Source organism: Sinohyriopsis cumingii, chromosome 12 (assembly GCF_028554795.1).
Source record: "Sinohyriopsis cumingii isolate HCF-2022 chromosome 12, ASM2855479v2, whole genome shotgun sequence".
Lineage (NCBI taxonomy): Eukaryota > Metazoa > Mollusca > Bivalvia > Unionida > Unionidae > Sinohyriopsis > Sinohyriopsis cumingii.
In genome coordinates this window covers 107722092-107749616 of record NC_142972.1, presented here as the reverse complement: position 1 = coordinate 107749616, position 27525 = coordinate 107722092, and the positions used below count along the sequence as shown (strand labels likewise).

The following is a 27525-nucleotide window of genomic DNA, read 5'->3' as shown; positions in this document are numbered from 1 at the left end:
CCAACACCAAACTGCACACTTTATAGGCCCTGTATGTAACCTACACCAAACTGCACATTGTATCAGCTCTGTATGTAATCAACACCAAACTGCACACTGTGTAGGCCCTGTATGTAACCAACACCAAACTGCACACTTTATAGGCCCTGTATGTAACCTACACCAAACTGCACACTGTATCAGCCCTGTATGTAATCAACACCAAACTGCACACTGTGTAGGCCCTGTATGTAACCAACATCAAGCTGCACACTGTATACATCCTGTGTGTAACCAACAACAAACTGCATATTGTAAAGGCCCTGTATGCAACCAACACCAAACCACACACTGTGTAGGCCCTGTACGTAACCAACACCAAACTGCACACTGAATCGGCCCTATATGTCACCAACACCAAGCTGCACACTCTGTGGACTCTGTGTGTAACCAACAACAAAATGCATACTGTATATGCCCTGTATGCAACCAACTCCAAACCACACACTGTGTAGGCCCTGTATGTAACCAACACCAAAATGGACACTTTATAGGCCCTGTATTCAACCAACAACAAACTGCACAGTGCATAGGTCCTGTATAAAACAAACATCAAACTGCATAATGTATAGTTTTTATGTAATCAACACAAAGCTGCACACTGTATAGACCCTATATATAACCAGGAACCAACTGCATATTGTATAGACCCTATATATAACCAAGACCAAACTTTACCCTGTATAGGCCCTGTATATAACCAACACCAAATTGCATGCTGTATAGGCCCTGTATATAACCAACACCAAATTGCAAGTTGTATAGACCCTGTATATAATCAACACTAAATTGCAAGCTGTATAGCCCTGTATGTAATCAACACTAAATTGCAAGCTGTATAGACCCTGTATATAACCAACACCAAATTACAAGCTGTATAGACCCTGTATATAACCAACACCAAATTGCAAGCTGTATAGACCCTGTATATAACCAACATCAAATTGCAAGCTGTATAGACCCTATATATAATCGACACTAAATTGCAAGCTGTATAGACCCAGTATATAATCAATACCAAAGTACAAGCTGTATAGACCCTGCATATAATCAACACTAAATTTTTTGCTGTATAGGCCCTGTATATAACCAACATCAAATTGCAAGCTGTATAGACCCTGTATATAATCAACACTAAATTGCATGCTGTATAGGCCCTGTATATAACCAACACCAAACTGCATACTGTATAGACCCTGTATATAATCGACACTAAATTGCAAGCTGTATAGACCCTATATATAATCAATACCAAAGAGCAAGCTATATAGACCCTGTATATAATCAATACTAAAGTGCAAGCTGTATAGACCCTGTATATAACCAACACCAAATTGCATGCTGTATAGACCCTATATATAACCAACACCAAATTGCATACTGTATAGACCCTGTATATAACCAACACCAACTTGCATGCTGTATAGACCCTATATATAACCAACACCAAATTGCATGCTGTATAGGCCCTGTATATAATCGACACCAAATTGCAAGCTGTATAGACCCTGTTTATAATCGACACTAAATTGCAAGCTGTACAGACCCTGTATATAATCAATACCAAAGTGCAAGCTGTATAGACCCTGTATATAACCAACACCAAATTGCATGCTGTATAGACCCTATATATAACCAACACCAAATTGCATGCTGTATAGACCCTGTATATAATCAACACCAAATTGCAAGCTGTATAGGCCCTGTATGTAATCAACACTAAATTGCAAGTTGTATAGGCCCTGTATGTAATCAACACCAAATTGCAAGTTGTATAGACCCTGTATATAATCAACACTAAATTTCTTGCTGTATAGACCCTGTATGTAATCAACACCAAATTGCAAGTTGTATAGACCCTGTATATAATCAACACTAAATTTCTTGCTGTATAGACCCTGTATATAACCAACATCAAATTACAAGCTGTATAGACCCTGTATATAACCAACACCAAATTGCATGCTGTATAGACCCTGTATATAACCAACACCAAATTGCATGCTGTATAGACCCTATATATAACCAACACCAAATTGCATGCTGTATAGACCCTATATATAACCAACACCAAATTGCATGCTGTATAGACCCTGTATATAACCAACACCAAATTGCATGCTGTATAGACCCTATATATAACCAACACCAAATTGCATGCTGTATAGACCCTGTATATAATTGACACTAAATTGCAAGCTTTATAGACCCTGTCTATAATCGACACTAAACTGCAAGCTGTATAGACCCTGTATATAATCAATACTAAAGTGCAATCTGTATAGACCCTGTATATAACCAACACCAAATTGCATGCTGTATATACCCTATATATAACCAACACCAAATTGCATGCTGCATAGACCCTGTATATAACCAACACCAAATTGCATGCTGTATAGACCCTAAATATAACCAACACCAAACTGCAAGCTGTATAGGCCCTGTATATAACCAACACCAAATTGCATGCTGTATAGAACCTGTATATAATCGACACTAAATTGCAAGCTGTATAGACCCTGTGTATAATCGACACTAAATTGCAAGCTGTATAGACCCTGTATATAATCGACACTAAATTGCAAGCTGTATAGACCCTGTATATAATCAATACCAAAGTGCAAGCTGTATAGACCCTGTATATAACCAACACCAAATTGCATGCTGTATAGACCCTATATATAACCAACACCAAATTGCATGCTGTATAGACCCTGTATATAATCGACACTAAATTGCAAGCTGTATAGACCCTCTATATAACCAACACCTATTTAAAACCTGAATGATTTATGATTGCAAATTGCAGACCAACCATACTATCAAAGATGAGTGTATAAAAACATCCTTACTTTTTCTGCAGTTAAAATAGCAATATTGAGGAACATATTGGCTTCATAGAATTTTATTGTAATTCCTCCCTATATTAAAATAAAGGCAGATGTTCAAAAATAGCTTACTCAGCAAAATCTTTCAGAGATTTCATCACTTGTTTGCATTTCTCTTGGTCATTGCCTCTGCTACATCCCATAAGCAGGTGTGCATCTTCAAAAGCCCATGTGTGTTCCCATTCTTGATTGACACAAAAGTCATAAATTGTCTTCCAACGATCTCCAACATTGGCACCTTAACAAAAGAAGCAAAAAAGCACAGGTTGAGTTCAGCTCAATATTATACCATCAGTAAACCAATTTTTCCCAGCAAAATCTGTTTCCACCAAATTCTGATACCAAAGGGGAGATCACACTGCCCAACTGCCCCATAGGTTGGCAGACAAATTTAGCTCCCTTTAGCTAAAAGTAGTGTCTGCGAGAGCTAGAGTTGCAGTGCATAGTGGTTCCCTTAAGGTAGTATGATTTTGTAATGTATTTAAAGCATAAACGAAATGCCAAATAAAAACTGGTACAATAGCCTTTCTGCCATATGTCATACATAAAACATATTTGTACTACAGGACTTCTCTCATGTGTTTAACCTACAAAACTGATACTACAGTCCTTCTAGCACATGTCATAGATCAACCAAATTGGTTCAAAAGCTGTTTTAGTATAATGTGATAGATCAACAAAACTGGTAATACAGCCTTTGTATTAAAGCCTTTCTAGAATGATGTATATCAACCAAACTGGTACAAAGGTCATTCTAGTATTTGTGATAAATCCACCTAACTGGTACTACAGCCTAAGTTTGTAGCATGTCATAAATCAACCAAATTGGTAAAACAGTTGTTGTAGAATGTCATACATTAACCAAATCGGTTCTACTACATTTTTAGTACATGTTATAGAACAACCAAATCGGTACAAGTCTTTCTAGGATATTTCATAGATCAACCATATTGGTACTACTGCATTTCTAGCATATGTCATAGATCAACCAAATTAGTAAGTCGTTTTAGCATATGTCACAGAAAAACCAAACTGGTACTACTTACTGCATTTCTAGCATATGTCATAGATCAGTCAAATTAGTAAGTCTTTCTAGCATATGTCACAGATCAACCAAACTGGTACTACTGCATTTCTAGTACATGTCATAGATCAATAATTTTGGTAGTAAAGCCTTTCTAGCATATGTCATATATCAACCAAATGGGTACAACTCTTTCTAGCACATGTTAATGATCAATCAAATGGGTACAAGTCTTTCTAGCATATGTGATAGATCAATCAAACTGGTATAAATCTTATCTATCATATGTCATAGATCAACCAAATTGGTACAGATCTTATCTATCATATGTCATAGATCAACCAAACTGATACAAGTCTTTCTAGCATATGTCATAGATCAAACAAATTGGTACAAATCTTATCTAGCATATGTCATAGATCAACCAAATTGGTACAGATCTTATCTATCATATGTCATAGATCAACCAAATTGGTATAAATCTTATCAAGCATATGTCATAGATCAACCAAACTGATACAAGTCTTATCTAGCATATGTCATAGATCAACCAAATTGGTACACATCTTATCAAGCATATGTCATAGATCAACCAAACTGATACAAATCTTATCTAGCATATGTCATAGATCAACCAAATTGGTACAAATCTTATCTAGCATATGTCAAAGACAAACCAAACTGGTACAGATCTTATCTATCACATGTCATAGATCAACCAAATTGGTACAAATCTTATCAAGCATATGTCATAGATCAACCAAACTGATATAAGTCTTATCTAGCATATGTCAAAGACAAACCAAATTGGTACAGATCTTATCTATCATATGTCATAGATCAACCAAACTGGTACAAATCTTATCAAGCATATGCCATAGATCAACCGAATTGGTACAAATATGATCTAGCATATGTCATAGACAATCCAAAATGGTACAAGTCTTTCTAGCATATGTCATAGATCAACCAAACTGATACAAATCTTATCTAGCATATGTCATAGATGAGCCAAATTGGTACAAGTCTTTCTAGCATATGTCACAGATCAACCAAATTGGTACAAATCTTATTTAGCATATGTCATAGATCAACCAAATTGGTATAAATCTTTCTAGCATATGTCATAGATCAACCAAATTTGTATAAATCTTATCAAGCATATGTCATAGATCAACCAAATCAGTACACATCTTACCTACATGTCATAGACAAACCAAATTGGTACAAGTCTTTCTAGAATATGTCATAGTTCGACCAAATCGGTACAAGTCTTCCTAGCATATGTCATAGTTCAACCAAATCAGTACAAGTCTTTCTAGTATATGTCATAGCTCAACTAAATGGGTAAAGGTATTTCTAGCATATGTCATAGTTTAACATGTCTTTCTAGCATATGTCATATATGAACTATATAAGGTTGTCAGCATTATAATATCTATATCACTGTATATTTAAAATACAGAAGACCTTAAAAGGACTGGCCATGTAATAATGTTATGGTGAGATATTTACAGCAGGTAAATATCATACTGTCAAAGTACCATAATTTTAATTACATGTAATTCACCTTGAAAAAGAGAAATAGATGATCTAGCTTCAACAGGCATCGATGCTAGTTATGGAGAATGGGTATAAAATGGCATGTATATCAACTTTTATGTTTGTAAATTTTCATGTATATCAATTTTCATGTGTAAATTTTCATGTATATCAACTTTCATGTGTAAATTTTCATGTATATCAATTTTCATGTGTAAATTTTCATGTATATCAATTTTCATGTATGCAAATTGTATGGGTATAAATTTTAGAGTCTGTGAAATTTTATGGTAATTTTCATGTATATAAATTTTTGTGTGTATAAAGTTTCCAGTATATCACTTTTCATGTGTGTACATTTTCAGGTATATAAACTTTAATGTGTATAAATTTCATGAGCATAGAATTTAACTGTTAAAAGTTTTCATATGTATAAAGTTTCATGTGCATAAAATTTCAATTTTTGAAAAAATTCATGTATATCAATTTTCATGAGTGTAAATTTTCATGTATATCAATTTTCATGTGTAAATTTTCATGAGTGTAAATTTTCATGTATATCAATTTTCATGTGTAAATTTTCATGTATATCAATTTTCATGTGTAAATTTTCATGTATATCAATTTTCATGTGTATATAAATTGTATGGGTATAAATTTTAGAGTCTGTGAAATTTTATGGTAATTTTCATGTATATAAATTTTTGTGTGTATACATTTTCCAGTATATCACTTTTCATGTGTGTACATTTTCAGGTATATAAACTTTCATGTGTATAAATTTCATGAGCATAGAATTTAACTGTTACAAGTTTTCATATGTATAAAGTTTCATGTGCATAAAATTTCATTTTTTGAAAAAATTCATGTATATCAATTTTCATGAGTGTAAATTTTCATGTATATCAATTTTCATGTGTAAATTTTCATGTATATCAATTTTCATGAGTGTAAATTTTCATGTATATCAATTTTCATGAGTGTAAATTTTCATGTATATCCATTTTCATGTGTATAATTTTTCATGTATATCAATTTTCATGTATAATTTTTCATGTATATCAATTTTCATGTGTGAAAATGTTCATGTATATCAATTTTCATGTGTAAGTTAACAGGTATATAAACTTTCATGTGTATAAATTTCATGAGCATAAAATTTAACTTTGAAAAATTTTCATATGTATAATGTTTCATGAGAACAAAATTTCATTAAGAAAAAATTCATGTATATAAATTTTCATGTGTACATTTTCATGTATATCAATTTTCATGTGTGTAAATTCATGTATATCAATTTTCATGTGTATAATTTTTTATGTTATTATCAATATATGGCCTTAAAATAAAGAAAAGAGAAATGCTACAAATAATTTATTTCCCTACAATACAAAGAGAAAATATAAAAAGAACATACAATATTTAGAACTAAACCCCAGATAATCCTAGAATTACCAACACAAGTCCTAACAAATACATTTCTGAATAAACGTTAGTGGTATTTCAAATAATTTCCAACGCTAACATTTTGATGTGTCTGTAGTGACCTGTAATCTCGATTGTACTAATATACCAATGGCCAGAACTTTAATGGTGTGTGAACAATCCTTTTTTGAATCACAGTAATATAATCCAAAATTTCCTTATCCGAATTCACTATAATTACAAGCTAATGTCTCTGTCCAAGAACATAATAAAGCATTTTGTATTTCCTGCGATAAAAATAATTTCACCCTAATCAAAACCTGAATTCAAAAATATAAATGATTTCTGCCCAGATGTTATGGCAGCAATAAATAATTTTTTCCAGTTAATAGGACTATATAAATATCTAAGACACAAAACGAGAGCCAGGATGATGGACAAAGGTTCAGTTCCAGAACAATCAAAGCTATAATTTGACAAGGTCTGTTACTAAAATTAATTGAAAGAACAAGGTAAACATAATGTCTCTGAATCGGATGAAGGTAATAATTTTATTATTTATCCTTCACTCACAGAGAAACATAAATATGAAATTTAAAAAATCAAAGATTCTGGTCAGGTAGACAACAAAATTGGTTTTGTACATAGTCAGCTAAAAGATACAAATTTACATAACCAAAAGAAATAAATAATAAATAATAAAAAAAGAAACACTAATAAAGAATAACTAATAAACAAAGCAAATTAAATATACATAACAGCAGTAAGGTCTATCATGTTGGATATATTGGAACACATTTTTGTAATAGACTCTTAGAGGTGTATATAACGAGAGAATTGAGCAGAGAATTCAAGTGTATGTGTGTGTGATTTGGATTTTTAACACAGCTTCAAAAAATTTTCAGTCATATCGCTATGATGTCTGCAATGTGGCAGTTTATAGTGATGTCTAGCACTGGGGTATCATGACACAGACATGTAGCATGATGTCCCACCCTGTCACATTATCCTGACACCAGGCAGACCAGTCCTAACCCTAACCTTTTAAGGTGAATTCATACCTATTTTGGATTCATTTCTATTTTGGATTCTTGTTTCAAAAGTTTAAATCAGACTGCAGATGTGTCTGATGTTGTGTTTAGATGAGGAAACACTTGTTAGGATTATTATTGGAATGATAAAGTGCTCATTGGACTAAAATGTTATTCTGGGACTATTGTAAATTATTCAAGGGAGTTCTGGACAATGCCATTGTGATGTATACATTTAAGGATCTGAAATTAAATTGGAACAATTGATTATTTTGGACTTGAATAGGATTATTTTGGATTCAGTTCAAAGATTGTAAATTCCTTTAATTTTCATTTTATAATTTTGATAATTAAATAATTTTTGATAGGTTTTACATAATTTGTATGATTTTCTTCTATCAGTTAAAAGTTTTATCACCACTGAGTCACAACAAACTTTTCACTAATTCTCACTTATAATACAGAAATCAAAGTTGGTAGCTGCATCACCATTTTGCAACCACACCCTCTCTTGAAGAATGTAATGGATACAAAGGAAATGCTTTATTGAAGCCCATAGTTTTACACTCTGTCGACCCCTTTCCATTGAATTACAGCAGGATTTACCATATTGTAATGACACTCTGTGGACCCCTTTCCATTGAATTACAACAGGATTTACCATATTGTAATGACACTCTGTGGACCCCTTTCCATTGAATTACAACAGGATTTACCATATTGTAATGACACTCTGTGGACCAGTCATTGTATTAAAGCAATGAGCAAAGTACATATGCATTTTCTGTCATGACAGTTAAAAATATTAACACCAAATATCAACATTATATTATATCTAAGACTTAAAGGTTTGTTTTTGCCGTTATAAGTAAATATTCTACTGACATCTTGTAATGTTTTAAGACCAAGAATTGATACTCATTCTTTGAATGTAGTTGCATACTGAATGGTTCCTGACCCGAGCAACAATTTATGTTTGCATGCATCTTATCTTCCAAGGAATAGTCCAAGCACTTGTGTTTCCAAGGAATAGTCCAAGCACTTGTGTTTCCAAGGATTAGCCCAAGGATTTAATTTAAAAGAGGCAACCATTTACCTATGTTCCCAAAGAGTAGCACAAGGAATTATGGACCCAAGGAGTAGCCCAATGACTTCTGTTTCCATGGTGTAACCCATGTATTTATGTTACTAATGAGCAGCCCATGGACTTGTGTTCCCAAAGAATAGTCCAATGATTTTTGGTCTCAAAGAGTAAGCCATGTAGTTATGTACCCCCAGAGTAGCTCATGGACTTATGTATCAAGGAGTAAACAATGTAGTTATGTACCCCCATAGTAGCTCATGGAGTTATGTATCAAGGAGTAACCCATGTAGGTAAGTATCCCCAGATCATGGACTTATGTCCCAAATGATCAGCCCAAGGACATATGTTCCCAAGGATTTGGCCATGGACTGACATTTCCAAAGAGTAGCCCATGGACTTCTGTTCCTAAAGAGAAGCCCAAGAACTTATGATTTTGTGGACAAATCTTGGACTTCTGTTCCCAGGGAACAGTCCACAAACTTATATCCCCAAGAAGTAGTCCATGGACGTATGCATTAAATTGAACTTGCATAAAGACACATGTCAGAAAGGCTCTAATTAATCCAATGAAAATGCCAGTGAGTATTGTGAAATAGTTTGTAATTGCCAATCTTTCTCAATGTAAAGATTTTTTAATTTAAAGAATGAGATAACGGGTGAGTTGTCTAAGGCACTTGTCTTTGCAGATTGCTCACATCTCACTTTGGTCCATGCGGGTCTGAGTCTCATCTCATCAACACATACATATGTACACATCTCACATTGGCCCATGTGGGTCTGAGTCTCATCTCAGCCAACACATACATATGTACACATCTCACCTTGGCTCATGTACACATCTCACCTTGGCCCCTTGTGGGTTTGAAGCACATCTTAGCCAACACAAACATATTTACACATCTCACCTTGGCCAATGTGGGTCTGAGTCTCATCTCAGCCAACACATACATATTTACACATCTCACCTTGGCTTATGAGGGTCTAAGTCTCATCTCTGCCAACACATATGTACACATCTCACCTTAGCCCATGTGGGTCTGAGTCTTGTCTCAGCCAATGCATACATATGCACACATGTCACCATGTACACATGTCACCTTGGCCCATGAGGGTATGAGTCTCATCTCAGACAACACATACACACATCTCACATTGGCCCATGTGGGTCTGAGTCGTATCTCAGCCAACATATACATATGTACACATCTCACCTTGGCCCATGTGGGTGTGAGTCTCATCTTAGCCAACACATACATATGTACACATCTCACATTGGCCCATGTGGGTCTGAGTCTCATCTCAGCCAACACATACATATGTAAACATCTCACCTTGGCCCATGTGGGTTTGAGTCTCAGATCAGCCAACACAAACATATGTACACATCTCACCTTGGCCCATGTGGGTGCATGTCTCATCTCAGCCAACACATACATATGAACAAAACTTGGCCAGTAGCTTCCCATGAGTCAGTGATTCTTCTCAAGGTTTTCCCAGGTTCTTCTCCATGACATATAATGGCAGTCATATAGTCAGTTTATCATGTACTGAATAATTGTGTTAAACCCTTCAAAATCACTAAAATCTGGAACAAAAGTAAGTGTATTTTGTTTCCATGATAGACAACTGCCAATTGTGTGAAATGCATTGATATAAAGGACCGCTCCGGTGGCCTAGTGGTTAGAGCATCCACCTCGGATGCGGGAGGTCGTGGGTTCGATCCCCGGCCGAGTCATACCAAAGACTTACAAAAATGGTACTAACAGCTGCCTCGCTTAGCGCTCAGCATTAAGAGGTTAGTGTTAGGACTGGTCGGCCTGGTGTCAGGATAATGTGACTGGGTGGGACATCATGCTACATGTCTGCGGCATGATGCCCCAGTGCTAGACATCACTATAAACTGCCACACTGCAGACATTGTAGCGATATGACTGAAAAATTGTTAAAGCTACGTTAAAAATCCAAATCACACACACACACGCATTGATATAAAGACTTCAAATGATTTTGATGAAAGTATGGTACATGTGAGGAGGGTGTCCTTTGCATCAACGTATACATTAAATCAGGTTTTAAAATACATTAATGTTTTCCCACCTTCAAATTCCAGTCTGTATAACAAGGATGCTGCATCGGTCATAGTGAACCAGGATCCACTACTCTTCAAATGAGAAGCAATCTGAAATGTTTGGAAACTAAAAGCTACACACAAATATTACATGCATGTGGAAATATTGATAAACATTAAACGAAGTTTCAAATATAAATTATAGGCCACTATGACCTCTTTTATTACAAACAACATTAGGTTTATTATTTACAGAGACACATTGTAGTTTCCTTTGCTAACATTACCATTCAAAGCATCTAAATAAAGTTAGGGCCAAGTTATGCAATGCTGTAATTCTGGATAAATTATAACAGTTACTGAAAAGTTTCAAAAAGAAGTTTCACTAAATTTTAAAAACAGGACACAAAATTCTGATAAATGACATATGGACTATATAACTTAGGGATATTTAGCTTCACATGACAGGATTGTAAAATTCAACTTGATTTCCTTAGTGATATACCATTTTTGCATTAAATGCATATACTCTGTGTGTGTGTGTGTGTGTGTGTGCTGAAACTCATAACAACTAACACCTCAGTATACTGCAATCCCTCAAGACTGAATACTATTTTTAGTCCAAAAGTTTCTATGCTTAACACCGCAGGTAACCCAAAATGTCTGGGTCCCAAGCGCTATTTGTATCTATATATTTTGTCCATGATTGTAGATGGTAATGCTTATTTATAAACAACATATTGCAATATTAATATTTGTCCATAATTGTAGATTGTATTTTAAAAAAAGATCAGTTGTAAGCAACATGTTTAATTGGATTCATTTCAAGATTTGGTCTGCCTGACTGTTGTAAGGTCATTTGCTTAAAGTTAAGTAAAAAGTCCTAACCTTGTTTACAGATTGGATGGAAAATTCCGAAGAAATTACCTCTATACACTGATTCTTTTAATTCTAATTAACACTATTTCTTTTAATTCTAATTTACACTATTTCTTTTAATTCTAATTTACACTAATTATTTTAATTCTAATTTACACTAATTCTTTTAACTCCAAAAATTCTGATTATTAATTTACAATAATTATTTTAATTGCAATAAATTAAACAACATTGTATTTGTATACATAGACTACCTTGAAACTATCTACCAGATCTGTCTTATCAGTCTGAAAACCTATATCTGCCTGTTTACCTGTGTTACCTGTGTTTGTTTGGATTCATTTGCTTACCTGAGAATCAAATACAGAGAGTGCATTCTCAAAGTTACCCTCCTCTATATGGTACAGGGACCAGTGCCAGTAAATATGATACGTTACATGACTTAATGGCTACAATGAAAATTGACATAATGAAATTTATAGGACTATATAATAGAGCAGAATTTAATTTTCAAGAAAGGAAATTTTGGGTAATAAATTAAAAAATCTACAATATCCTAATTTATTTATAATCATCTGATTTAAATGTGACAGTCAAAATAGGGATGATTGGTATTTGTAAAGCTTGCCTTAAACAGCCATTAGTTTCTTAGTAGAGGGGCTTTTGACAACAATTTTATCAGAATTTGAAAAACATTTACTGTTAAAATGAATGATCACTTAATAATAGTGACCTTAAGAGTAATTTAATAGTAACAGTACAGTACATTGTTTCCTAAAAGACCATTACTAAGATGCACATATTCCCAGAGTTTTCAGGGGTAGGGGTAGTGGTTGAGTTTAGGGGTGGGGGTGGGGGTGAGACTCAAAAACTGTGTTTTGAAGTCTAAGGAGTGTCAGTCCACATGACCAAAAAGAGTGATGCCGTTGAAGTGAGAATAAGCAGTCTTTTGATATAAGCCTATACAAGAAAATGTATGGAAATTCAAATTGGAATTTAAAAAAACAATCACATAATCACATTCACACTGACATTAAATCAATAATGCATCAAGTTAATGTCTTTAAGCTCCATTGGATGATACTATATATGCATTATTTTGATACAGTATTTGCAATAGTTCAAGGTTTTGACGGTAATGCAAGTGTCATTAGCGTTCATCTTTGCACATACTAGAGACTCAACTTCCCCATTGGATTCTCATAGTAAATTCTCCTCAGAACAGAGTTGTTCATGATGACCATAGAAAAATGAATATATATCACATTTAGGACTGATCATTTCATTGTTGAAAGGGGTAGAACATAATACTTTTAAATTTAATAAAGTATTTACAGGTGATACAACATTCATAATTGTCCAGTATGGGTAGTACCAGCAATACTTTATCAACACAAATCAATTGTGCAAACACAAGCATGTACTTACTGTCTTTCAAATAATCAAATTCCTGGCCAAAATCATCCTGAAAAGCATAGGCCAATTAATAGTCAGAATTTTAACAATATTAAAATAAAAAAACCGAGAATAAAGGGAACAAATATATGGTCACTTCAGCATGTCAAATATGCAGAGCCAGATTTAGATAGCAAGGTCTTAAGCTATGGGAAGATGAAGAGTCCCTATTTGGTATAAAATAAATTTGAGATGCCCCACTGAGTTCAGACTGTGAGGCCCTAAGCTGTAGCTTGCTTAGCTTTTATCTAAATCTGGCACTGCAAGTAAGTTACATACAAATGGAGCTCCTATTTCGATGGACATCACATACTTCAGAATGACTAATGCTAAGATATGTATGTTGTATGTGCAATGAATTAAATTCTCTCCCTTGCTTTTGTGCTTAACAATTAATTATAACTCCCTTAACATGCAGTTTGACATTTATTTTTGCTGGGCTTTGATGATTTGCTAATAGCATACTACTCCCTGAATCTCACCACTCAAAAATGCTTCACACTTGAATACAATTCCAACCACTGAAAAGATCATTGTTTTGCATTCTATATATGGAGCAGAATTCAAAGAAACAATGCTTTAGTTCACTTACTTATTTAATTAAGGTTAGCTTCAACATTCTCATTTAATGCAATTAAGTATAACAATATAAATTTTTCACCATACTTCTTTGATGTACTTAACTTCAGGTGAATTGGGTTGTTCTATTTTATAAACTTTACCTATGCAAACTAGCAAAATGGACTTTCCCAGAGCATAATTTAACTAGACACATCACCCTAGCAGACTTAGCTATTGTTGGCAAAATTAAAGCAATCTCTGAAAGGTGGTATGTTTTCTAAGACTGCCTTACCTCTACATCACCTCTATCCCCTATGGTTGGTTAAGCCAAGCTATGAGCAGGACTGCTTATTTTTCATACATACTGATTGCAGACATATCTTGCAGTGGTGTGGAAATGGTTATTTTTGTTAAAAACCTTTGCAGCTAAGATTCATGAAAATCATGTGTTCTAAACATGACCATGTCAGGTGGTTTGAAAGTTCAAAAGCATGTTTTTCGTTTGACATGGAATGTGAGGTATGATGATGGACAATCGGCCTTCAGATTTTCAAAGTACAAATTCATTGATTATTGCTATGTAGTGCTATGACCTGTCGTGAGACTATAGGCCTTGAAATATTTCTTGGTAGATGGGATTTTTTTTCAAGACTTGCTCTACTGTACTGTATATCAATTCTCAGCTGAATATTATCAATGTACAATAAAGTCTGACAAATCCATATTTATTTGTATGAAGTTATCTTAGGAGAGCTATCAAAAGTGTCAGCACAGACTTTAAACTCAATTAATTCTCTTGCATTTAATGTTGCATTGCTAAGCATAACAGTTAAGTACGGTCTGCAAAATATAACAAAAAACACGAATCTTGACCATGTGCACTCAACCAGATGCACATTTTTTGTCCAAACAAAATTAATAAATGCTCCCATGGTTATCATTAGTCTGACCATCCATGTCTGTTGATGCCAGCAATGATAGAGTGACACAAAAATGATGAAAGTGATGGAATCTGATGGATTTTTTGCATTTTCCAACGAGACTGGAACACTTTAACTGTGCTGTGAAAGTTTCCTTTTTGTAGGGAGAAAGTTTATACCAACAGCAGCTTAAAACGCAAACTAACCTTTACCGACTTCCAACGTACTTCAAAGTAAATGTGCTTCGTCATTCGTTACGTGATTGTGCTATGTTTTTCCACTGAATTCAGACCAATATGACCTGTTACAAAATTAATGAATATTTTAAAGCTGTGTATGCATATTTTCGAAGGAATCACTTGTATTGTGGATTCAATGTATATGATGAGGTTCGCAGGTGAGTACACTGCGTTGATACTCTGATCATGCTATACATTAGGCATTTATATATAAACAGTATTCACGTATATGTACCAATTCATGGTTCTCTAAATAAAGTATGATGTCTTCTCTCTTTTCACTACAGGTGTATTTCTCATTTAATATGCATTAATTCAAGATAGCAACTGTGCCGACGAAGCACGTATTTTACCGCCCGCATATATTACCCACCCCCCATTTTTTTGGGTGGGGGGGTACATTTTCTTCAGTTGAGTTGGTTGCATATAACATGGTTCGGTTCATAACACGGTTCCATTCTATGGCTCCCAACTACCGTGTTAAAGCGGGGTCCCACTGTACACTGTAAATAACAGTATGCAACAAAATTTTTATCAATGAAATTGTCAGTAACAGCAGCATTTTAATAAATAAATTCCAATTAAATAATATTGTGTCAAGTGAAATGCGTGTTTTAGTTATAGCTTTTAGTTTGGTTTAAGTGTAAAAGTTCATAAATACAATAAGCCCTGCTATATTCAAACACGAAATATGTCAATCTACCGTAACAGCTGTCTGCGAGCATTTCTGTGAGAACCTAATTAAGTGCTGATGGTGGTTTGATACCTAATTTGTGTAAGTATTTGTGGTATTGTTGCAATGAATTAAAAGCTGTCTCCTTGCATTACAACAATAATTATATCTTTGTATCAAATAAAGGGGGTGGTCTAACTGTGGAATTAAAAGGCATGCAAATCCAACCTGCTTAAGAGCTAGTTGTTGTTGCTGTTGTATGGTTTAATGCCATTTTTCAGCACACAATAGGTTATACATGGCGGCCAGTATTAATGGTGGAGGAAGAACCCAGGAAATCCCCAGAAAGAACCACCGACCCTCGAGAAGCTACTGGCAAGCTTTCTCACATACCCACATTGGCCGAATCTGAGACTCGAACCCACGCAGACAGAGGTGAGATGGCAGTGATCCGTAACAGACAGCGCTTTAGACCACTCGGCCACTTGAGGCCCCTGCTTAATAGCTAGTGGCCCCAGTCGAATGTCATGTGAACTCATTTCAGGTGATGAATTGAACACTCTTACAACTTTTTATGTGAAGGTAACCTAACTAAACTACCTTAAATTAAAATACTCATTAACAAATGTTATCAACAATAGCTTGACAACCAAGCAAAATGTATACTTGATGATGTAAAACTGTTTCACGGGTATGTTTTATTAATGTGAAGCTAGTTTCAGAGCTTGTAGCTAATTTGTAATTCATCGATTGGCACTCAGAAATTTCCTCACAGATGAGAAGAAGTTTCACTATTACTTACAATGAGATCATGGCATCAACATTTTATTATAGAGTAATAAAAAAATACTTTTGACAATGACAGTTGAGCTGTTTCATGCACTAAATGTTAAATTTTCTTTAATAAAAGGAATCTTGTTTGAATTTGAATAAATAATTAGTCTGGTTCCCTACTTGGTATGCTCCTTGCATCATATTCTACAAGTGTAGAGAGCAAAAGCAGGGAGCAGACGATTCAGGGAACCAAACTACTCAATAACAACATAAAGCAGTGATGTAATACACAGTGTTTTCATGTACACATGAAGGTTGTTAAAACCAGTTGGAATTATGTTAACAATCTCTTAGTGGCTGGGCATCTTGAAAATAAAGGTCATTTTTACATAAAAAAAAGAATAACTTCATTAGAAAAAGCACTTTATAAACAATTATTCCCAACATGATTTTAAACAAGTATTCAGCCATTAAAGAGACCAGGTTGCCACCTCCCCCCTCCCCAGCGGTTTTCCCAATGTCCAGTAAGGATGGTTACCATTTCATATTATTATGGAGGTCCCTTGATAACTCATGCCCTTGCTTATAGTGCAATCTATGTTTTTGGACCACATTGTGCAAGTTATTGTTGAACTCGATGCAAAACTTTTCACCATTAGGGTTTTAGAATTAGAAGCATATTTACACTGAAAAAAGGTCGAGTGTCAGGTCAACTCATTTCAGCCGATCAATCTAACACTCTTATAATTTTTTTAAATATGTGAATATAACCTAACTAAACTACTTAAATTAAAATACTCATTAACAAATGTTGTCAACAACCAAGCAAAATGTATACTTGATGATGTAAAACTGTTTCACGGGTATGTTTTATTAATGTGAAACTAGATTCAGAGTTTGTAGCTAATTTGTAATTCATTGATTGGTACTCAGAGATTTCCTCACAGATGAGAAGAAATTTCACTATTACTTGGCATGCTCCTTGCATTATATTCCACAAGTGCAGAGAGCAAAACCAGGGAGCATACAATTCAGGGAACCAGACTACTCAAAAACAACATAAAGCAGTGATTAATACACGGTGTTTTCATGTACACATGAAGGTTGTTGAAACCAGTTGGAATTATGTTAACAATCTCCTAGTGGTTGGGCATCTTGAAAATAAAGGTCAGTTTTACATAAAAAGTAACAACTTCAATTATTCCCAACATGATTTTAAACAAGTATTTAGCCATTAAACAGACCAGATTGCCGCCTCCCGCCTGCGGTTTTCTTGATGTCCAGTGAGGATGGTTACCATTTCATATTGTTATGGAGGTCCCTTGATAACTCATGCCCTTGCTTATAGTGCAGTCTATGTTTTTGGACCCCCATTGTGCAAGTCATCGAGGGAGATGTGTATTGTTGAACTTGTTGCAAAATATTTCACCATTGGGGTTTATAGTTAGAAGCATATTTACACGAGTCCACTGAAAATGGATAAAAGCTGCCATTAAATAACCCTCACAAAAAAGCTTGAAAAGCCATGAAAATTAAACAAGAGAAATGTATACTTATGCAAGTATTACTTCCAAAATCATTGTTAGATCAGTCGCTCCTTTTTCTCTCTCCCCCACCCCCCAAATGGCAGATGATTTTTAATAAATGAAACAAAAGCCATTATGGACCCCCTCTGTTCCCTTTGTTACTTATAATGTTTCAATAACTATCCCACCTTTGGCATTAATCTCTTCAAATTACATCAATGACATAATGACAACATCTTGTTGTGTACATGTGTCAGCCATTGTGTAATAATTCTTGGTTGGATTACTCAATATGCATCCTTGCAACTGGTGGAACAGTTCTATTCCCCAGCAGACAGGTTCTGGTGAAACAGTTCTATCACCCAGTAGATTGGTTCTGGTGGAACAGTTCTATTCCCCAGTAGACTAATTCTGGTGGAACAGTTCTATACCCCACTTAGACAGGTTCTGGTGAAACAGTTCTATCATCCAGTAGATTGGTTCTGATGGAACAGTTGTAATCCCCAGTAGATTGGTTCTGGTGGAACAGTTATATTCCCCAGTAGACTGGTTCTGGTGTAACTGTTCTATCACCCAGCAGACTGGTTCTCACAAGCTCTATTCCCTAGTAGACTGGGGTTCTAAATGGTTTCCGTAATGTGTGGAAAGATAAACCTAAAGATACCATTTTTCTCAAACAGACTCATTCTTAATCTTTCACTTTTCAAAAGTGGTAGATTTCAAATATAAAACAGTATTTACAGTAGATAGACTTATCAATGGCATTTTTGTTCTGTCTCTTCTAGGATCACATGTATGCAGCTAAATAAATAAATAACTTTTACCGCCCAGTCTGATTCTGTCGCTGACAAGAATGTTTCCCCTTCTCGAGTCCGACCCATCGTTTCCATGACATGAGCCATGGAATGCGTAGCCCAAGAATCTTGGCGGTTCAGTTCTAATGCCTGTAGATGCGATTAAAAAAATACATTAGTAAAAATATAACACATTCCTATATAACCAACATAATAAATAATTCAGATGATAAAACTTCAGTCTCACATGCTGATTATTTACATTATAAACATGGATCAATAACCTAAAACAGTTTTGCATCTCACAGTCTTATATCTCAAACAGTCTTACATCTCACACAGTCTTATATCTCAAACAGTCTTACATCTCTCACAGTCTTATATCTCAAAAAGTCTTACATTTCACACAGTCTTATATCTCAAACAGTCTTACATCTCTCAGTCTTATATCTCAAAAAGTCTTACATTTCACACAGTCTTATATCTCAAACAGTCTTACATCTCTCACAGTCTTATATCTCAAAAAGTCTTACATTTCACACAGTCTTATATCTCAAACAGTCTTACATCTCTCACAGTCTTATATCTCAAAAAGCCTTACATCTTGCATGATCAAACTAGATTTAGGTGATTTGATGCATGTAGTTTTATTATTTCAGTCATGTTCCAACATTTGAATTGAACATTCTGTTTAATTACAGGCCTTTCTGTGGTTAAGAAACAATATTCATGGAAATCAAAACAAGTTATAAATGAGGAAGCCTAGACTAAGCGATAATGCAATATGAAAAAGTCATAACTGTGACCAACTGATCACTTTGTTATGTCATTGTCAGGTTTATATACCCCTTGGTTGCTGGTGTTGCCAGTAACAACAGTGCAGCCAGTATAGTTACTTGTAAAGTCATGTGACTAGTATCGTTGTGACTTACAGTTGTGGCATCTGAGTTCTGAATTAATCAGTCTCAGAGCCAGGTTTTGGATACACATATAAATGATTTAAAGAGGGGAATAACTGAAGAAATGACCAGCAAATTCTTATGAATTTTTTATTTTTTTTATTTACAGAAACTAATAGTTCCATAAAGTTAATTTATGTAGTGCAAAACATAATAATGCCATGCTGTTAATGTGTACTACATTATTGTTTTGGTGGTACCAAACTGATTATAAGTTAAAATCCTTCTTAGGGGCCCCGAGTGGTCAAGTGGTCTAAATCACTCACTGTTATGGATCACTGCCATCTCACCTCTGTCTGCATGGGTTCGAGTCTCGGATTCAGCCAATGTGGGTATGTAAGAAAGCTTGCCAGTAGCTTCTCACGGGTCGATGGTTCTTTCTGGGGGTTTTCCAGGTTCTTGCTGGCCACCATTTATACTGGCTACCATGTATAGCCTATCTTGTGCTGAAAAATGGTGTTAAACCCTACAACAAAAACAACAAAATCCTTCCTTAAACCATTCAGGGGTCTAGAGTGGCTGACCAGCCTAAAATGCTCACCATTACAGATCACTGCCATCTCACCTCTGTCTGTGTGGGTTTGAAACTTGGTTTCAGCCAATATAGATACATGAGAAAGCTTGCCAGTAGCTTGTCATGTCAGTGGCTCTTCCCAAAGCTATTTCCATTCTTCTTCCACCAGTTATACTGGCCACCAGGTTATTTTAGCCTGCATTCTGCTGAAAAATGGTGTTAAACCCCATAACAACAAAAATACATTAATTCCACAATTGACAAAAATATGTGGAATTGTGTCTTGGAAGGTGTTATTTTCACTTAGCCAGTAAATGTATGGTTTATTAGATATCACAGTCCTAAGGAAGGAAATGAAACTGATGATTGTCCAAAATATTTTATCATGCTAGTATTGGTTTCTCTTGGTTACCAAGATTGTGATGATAGTGCAAATTCATGTGTATAGGATTAAATGTTCATATGTAAATACCAATCACTCACAATGTAAATAAAGTCCAAAGGACTTTATGTTAATTTTGTGAGTAATTAGGTAAAATTTACACATCGATAAATATCCAACCATGATCATTTAATCCTTATAATTCCAATTTACTTTCTTTATGTCAATATATCAGCAGATTTCAATAACAAATCATTCACTTTTAGGTAGCTCAAAGTTTTCTTTCATTTGCCTCTTCACTATAATAGAATACATAGCCCAATCTTCATTAGCCAAAAATGGCGGATTTTTATGTAGTACCGGTTATAAAGGGCAGAGTGTCTGAGTGGGTTATGTCTGTTATCCAATCAGCTTGTTATGATCATTTTTTATGGCTGATCCTGTATAAGACAAGTTATTCCTATTTTTATCTTTATGCTTACATATGGCAAGTGTTGTTATAGCATTCATTGTTTTTGCTTTATGCGTATTTCATTCTTTCAAAAGCAAACCCATGTCCATTTTTAGTGAGATCCCTTGCTCAACAAATGACCCTGACCTTTAATAATAGCTACTGGAGTATGTTATCATAGTGAAATCCAATTATTTCTGAAGACTGGCTTGTAAAGCCTGCCACATGCCTTCTTCGGCTAAAGGGGTGAGTGTTGGAGTGCAGTAAGGTTCTGTGCAATTATACTGTTTGAACTTTAACAGATGATTTTAATCTGGGGGGTTTAAAGTTTGAAATGAAAATCACAGGTGGGTGGGTGGGAACTTGTTATTATTATGGTCTAAGGTGTTAATACAGATAAAACTTCACATAAAATAACTTGGAAACAGGAAAAAATAGGTAGTCAGCAGAATTTATTGATGTGTAAAAAATTCCAGATTAGTATCATGTGGTCACTTACGTCGAATCGAACTGTAGAAAACGTGGTCCAATTCACAAAAGTTGGAATTATAAACATTATACAAATTTTGAGTGTTTTGTTTTTATTCCCGTTTTAAATGGAGGCTGTACAAAGTTTCTAACAATTAAGTATACTGATAAGTAAAAATATGTATATATAAAAGATCTCAATATACTGATAAGTAAAAATATTATATATAAAAGATCTCAATATACTGACATTTGAATTGAATTGCTGTTTTCCATTCAGCAGGGCATTATATAGGTAACATAGAGTCACACCAGTGAGATGGGAAGGATATATCAGAATCAGGGATATTAACCAACTCTTTTTATATGGATTCCTATGGCCTTAAAATCTTGCTCAGAGGATAGACACAGGACCATTCAGTTAATGGCCCATTCGACAGACCTGGCAAAGAAAGAAGTGTTTTGCCCAGGGATACGATGATGAAGAAAACGCTCCTATTGTACGACTAATATATTTGTGTCTAAATGAAAAGCTATCTACAAAGAGCCCACCATGCCATTCATAAATGCCCTTCTCGATGCCAAATATATGTATTGTTATTTATGAAAGGTTTCCTACTGCTGAGGTTAAAGCTTAAATGTAATGGGTGACTCGAATGGGGTGTATGATTCAAAATGGGTTTAGTGACTCAGTTGGGTAAGATGACTCAGGTTGCATGACAAAATAGTCTAGACAGTATTAAATATTTTGAGGAAAATGGATCAGCTCTCTTGAATGTAACTTAGAAACTATGACATATTTATATATATATACATTAGTATTTACCTTTCTTGCTGTTTTTTCAGCTTGATCAAATAGGTTTGTCTCCTCTAGACCAAATGCATAGAGTCCCAGAAGGTACCTGAAAGTATATGACAAAAATGGTTTCAAGCAATCTTAATACTATGTAATTATTATTATTATCATTATTGTTATTATTATTATTATTATTATTATTATTATTATTATTATCAGCTAGAGATAGGATATAAAGAGAGGGTCATCACTAAGACTGATAAAATCGTAACAGACATTTTTAAATTGCTTCTGTTTGCTATGTTTGGATGCTATCTGACAGTGAAAGACTTTCAAATCTATGGCACATCTGATAGCCAGCAAGCACTTCAAATATTAATTTCTTCACAAGAAAAGGAAAAGCATTCATAAAGTTTCTCAAAAGATGGTGTAGAACCTGTTTTCTTGTTTTAACTGTTGTCTTTATTGAGGCATTTCAAACTGATCCTTTGACCAACTGATTCAAAAATCATCAACTTCTTTGTCATAACAAAAAGGAATTCACAAGGTTTCTCAAGACAGAAGAACTTTAATGGAGACGTAATGGTAGATTAAGCTACTGAACATCCTAGAATATACCCTGAATTACAATTGAACTGTGCATCCTAGAATATATGCTGAATTACATTCCAACTGTGCATCCTAGAATAATCCCTGAATTACAATCGAACTGTGCATCCTAGAATAAACCCTGAATTACAATCGAACTGTGCATCCTAGAATATACGCTGAATTACATTCCAACTGTGCATCCTAGAATAATCCCTGAATTACAATCGAACTGTGCATCCTAGAATAAACCCTGAATTACATTCCAACTGTGAATCCTAGAATAAATCCTGAATTACAATCGAACTGTGCATCCTAGAATATACGCTGAATTACATTCCAACTGTGCATTCTAGAATAAACCCTGAATTACAATCGAACTGTGCATCCTAGAATAGACCCTGAGATAAATTCCAACTGTGCATCCTAGAATAAACCCTGAATTACAATCGAACTGTGCATCCTAGAATATACGCTGAATTACATTCCAACTGTACATGCTAGATTAGACCCTGCGATAAATTCCATCTGTGCATCCTAGAATAAACCCTGAATTACATTCCAACTGGTGGCCGAGTGGTCTAAAGCGCTCTTCGTTACGGATCACTGCCATCTCACCTCTGTCTGCGGCGGTTCGAGTCTAAGATTCAGCCAATGTGGGTATGTGAGAAAGCTTGCCAGTAGCTTCTCGTGGGTCGGTGGTTCTTTCCTGGGTTTTCCCAGGTTCTTCCTCCACCATTAATACTGGCCGCCATGTATAGCCAATCAAGTGCTGAAAAATGGCGTTAAACCCCACAACAACAATAACAACAACAACAACATTCCAACTGTGCATCCTAGAATAAACCTTGAGTTACATTCCAACTGTGCATCCTAGAGTAGACCCTGAGATAAATTACAACTGTGCATCCTAGAATAGACCCTGATTTACATTCTAACTGTGCATCCTAGAATAGACCCTGAGATAAATTCCAACTGTGCATCCTAGAATAGACCCTGAGTTACATTCCAACTGTGCATCCTAAAATAGACCCTGAGTTACATTCCAACTGTACATCCTAGAACAGACCCTGATTTACATCCCAACTGTGCATCCCAGAACAGACCCTGAGATAAATTCCAACTGTGCATCCTAGAATAGACACTGAATTACAACTGAACTGTGCATCCTAGAATAGACCCTGAGTTACATTCCAACTGTACATCCTAGAATAAACCCTGAGCTACATTCCAACTGTACGTCCTAGAATAGACCCTGAGTTACATTCCAACTGTACATCTTAGAATAGACCCTGAGTTACATTACAACTGTACATCCTAGAACAGACCCTGACTTACATTACAACTGTCCATCCTAGAATAGACCCTTTGCTACATTCCAACTGTACGTCCTAGAATAGACCCTGAGTTACATTCCAACTGTGCATCTTAGAATAGACCCTGAGTTACATTACAACTGTGCATCCTAGAATAGACCCTGAGCTACATTACAACTGTGCATCCTAGAATAGACCCTGAGCTACATTCCAACTGTGCATCCTAGAATAGACCCTGAGCTACATTCCAACTGTGCATCTTAGATTAGGAAAGGTATTGCCATATGGAAGAATAAAATTACTGAGGTTTGTTGTAATGGTGGAATGAACAATATAAGTGTCCATCTAACCTGACATCACAAAATGACAGGGTTGACAGCATCAGCAGCTGGGTCATCCAGTAACACTACTTTGACCATGATGAAATGTGACCAAAAAAACAATTCCATCAACGCCTACAGTTGTACCTACATATATACATAAACTGATTGATGTAACAACTTGTTTCAATTTTTTGTTCATTTGACTACCATTTTAAGTCTTACAAGGTTGCATCACTTAGAAATGTTGTATTTTTCAAGTAGTAAATGTTACAGTGATAATTGTATTGTTTTCCTTAAATGTTACTGTATTGCAAAACATATTGCAACATGGGTTTGTTATATCACAATATATCACAATATCATTTAAGGCATAGCATTGCACCGCTAGTATTATTATGAGCAGGTGTCCTAAATATTCAAAATGCCACTAAATGCAAAGGAAACCCTAATGCCATTAACACTATATATGATACGTACTTTGCATGAATATACCTGTAGTCCAGCATATGATACATACTTTGCATGAATATACCGGTAGTCCAGTATATGATACATACTTTGCATGAATATACCGTTAGTCCAGTATATGATAGATACTTTACATGAATATACTGGTAGTACAGTATATGATACATACTTTGCATGAATATACCAGTAGTCTAGTATATGATACATACTTTGCATGAATATACTGGTAGTACAGTATATGATAGATACTTTGCATGAATATACCAGTAGTCCAGTATATGATACATACTTTGCATGAATATACTGGTAGTCTAGTATATGATACATACTTTGCATGAATATACCGATAGTCCAGTATATGATAGATACTTTGCATAAATATACTCGTAGTCCAGTATATGATACGTACTTTGTATGAATATACTGGTAGTCCAAGTCTCTAATGCTAGAGCCAACTGCACATTACAAAGTAATAGTTTGCCCAGATATGGTACAGCATTTACTGACCTATATTTTCTAACCAAGGATACATGGAAATATGTGACTTGCAAAGAATGTGTAATATGACAAATGCTAATGAGTCCATGTCAAAATACAGCAATGAGAAACAAGACTCATGTGAATGAGTTTACCTGAAGATACAGTACATGATTAGCTTGAAAAACAATAATGAGTTTACATGAAGACTAGGTAAACGAGTGACTCAAAAATACCTAATGATTTTACATGAGGATACAGTAAATTAGTAACCTGAACAACCTGAATGAGTTTACATGACAATACAGTAAATGAATAGCTCAAAAAACCCTAATGATTTTACATGAAAATACAATCAATGAGTAACTAAAGAAACCCTATTGATTTTACATGAAGAGAAAGTCAATGAGTAACTCGAAAAAACCTAATAAGTTTGCATGAAGATACAATAAATGTGGAACATGACATACTATTGAGCTTGCACGATGATACAATAAATAACATTACCTGGTAATTAATGCAAATGAGCTTGATTGATGATACAATACATGACAAACATGACACATGCTAGTGAGTTTGCATGAAGGTACATCAAATGAGTAACATGATATGCTAATGAGGTTGTAAGATGATACAATAAATGAGTAATGTGACACACACTAATGAGTTTGAATTAAGATACAACAATTGAGTTTAACATGACACTAATGAATTTGCATGAAGATACAATAAATGAGTAACATAACACACTGATGAGTTTGCTTAACATACAAAACCTGGGTAATATGACACTTGCTAATGAATTTGCATGATGATACAGTAGTGAGTAAAAGGACACATGTTAATGAGTGCAATGAAGGTACAATAAATGAGTAACATGACACACTAGTGAGTTTGCATGAAGATAAAAAATAAAAGAATCATACTCTCAAAATGTCCACAGATTCTTTGTTACAAAATGCATCCCTGGAGCCTGGGGCAGCTGAATTTGGACTTTTCGATAGAGTGACATCACCCATTAACATTAACAGAGTGTCATCAAAGACTGAGATGACAGAAATAAAGATTATACATGTTTTGTACACATTTGACAAAACCTTCTGTTCCTTACTTTTGACCCTTGATTAGGTTCAAGCACTTTCTTCGTGATTTGATAAATATTGCACAAAACAAACTATGATATTGTTCCTCACAGTGTTAGAAGAAGTGATATTCATAAGTTGCACTTAAAATAAAATTAAAATTAACATTTTGCATTGTTTTATTTTAAGTTAACAAATTCTTACCCGTAAAGAGGGTGACTGGTGTTCCACTGTGGCAGAACACGACACACAGTGTCTCGGATCTGTGCTGATTGGCCTAATACGAGATAGCTCATGTAAGCAAATCGAAGAGCTAGAATGTCGTGTGGGTGGTCTATCAAAATCCTCTCCCAAACTTCACAGGCTTTCATTTGCTCTCTGTAAGATTTGAGTACATATTCATGAAATACAGTGGGGCTATAATTATTTATGAAATACAGTAGGGCTACAATTATTCACGACATACAGTAGGGCTACAGTTCATGAAATACAGTATGGACTACAATTATTCATGAAATACAGTATGGACTACAAGTATTCATCAAATACAGTAGGACTACAATTATTTATGAAATACAGTAGGGCTACAATTATTCATGCAATATAGTGGGGCTATAATAATTCATGAAATACAGTAGGGCTACAATTATTCATGAAATACAGTATGGACTACAAGTATTCATGAAATACAGTATGGACTGCAAGTATTCATGAAATACAATAGGGCTACAAGCATTCATGAAATACAGTAGGGCTACAATTATTCATGAAATATA

At 34.8% G+C, this 27525-nt stretch overlaps 1 protein-coding gene across 2 annotated transcripts in view; it reads right to left on the bottom strand.

Annotated features, from left to right (window-relative positions):
- Positions 1–27525, bottom strand: part of LOC149787216 (tetratricopeptide repeat protein 38-like) — a 66284-nt gene that overhangs the window by 17862 nt on the left and 20897 nt on the right. For both annotated transcript variants that reach the window (XM_089977715.1, XM_089977716.1), the window contains 6 exons: positions 26954–27127; positions 22526–22601; positions 18956–19075; positions 12334–12432; positions 11134–11215; positions 3003–3168 (listed from right to left, as the gene is read on the bottom strand). In XM_089977715.1, coding sequence (XP_089833841.1) covers positions 3003–3168; positions 11134–11215; positions 12334–12432; positions 18956–19075; positions 22526–22601; positions 26954–27127 — 717 coding nt within the window. The remainder of the gene's footprint in view (positions 1–3002; positions 3169–11133; positions 11216–12333; positions 12433–18955; positions 19076–22525; positions 22602–26953; positions 27128–27525) is intronic.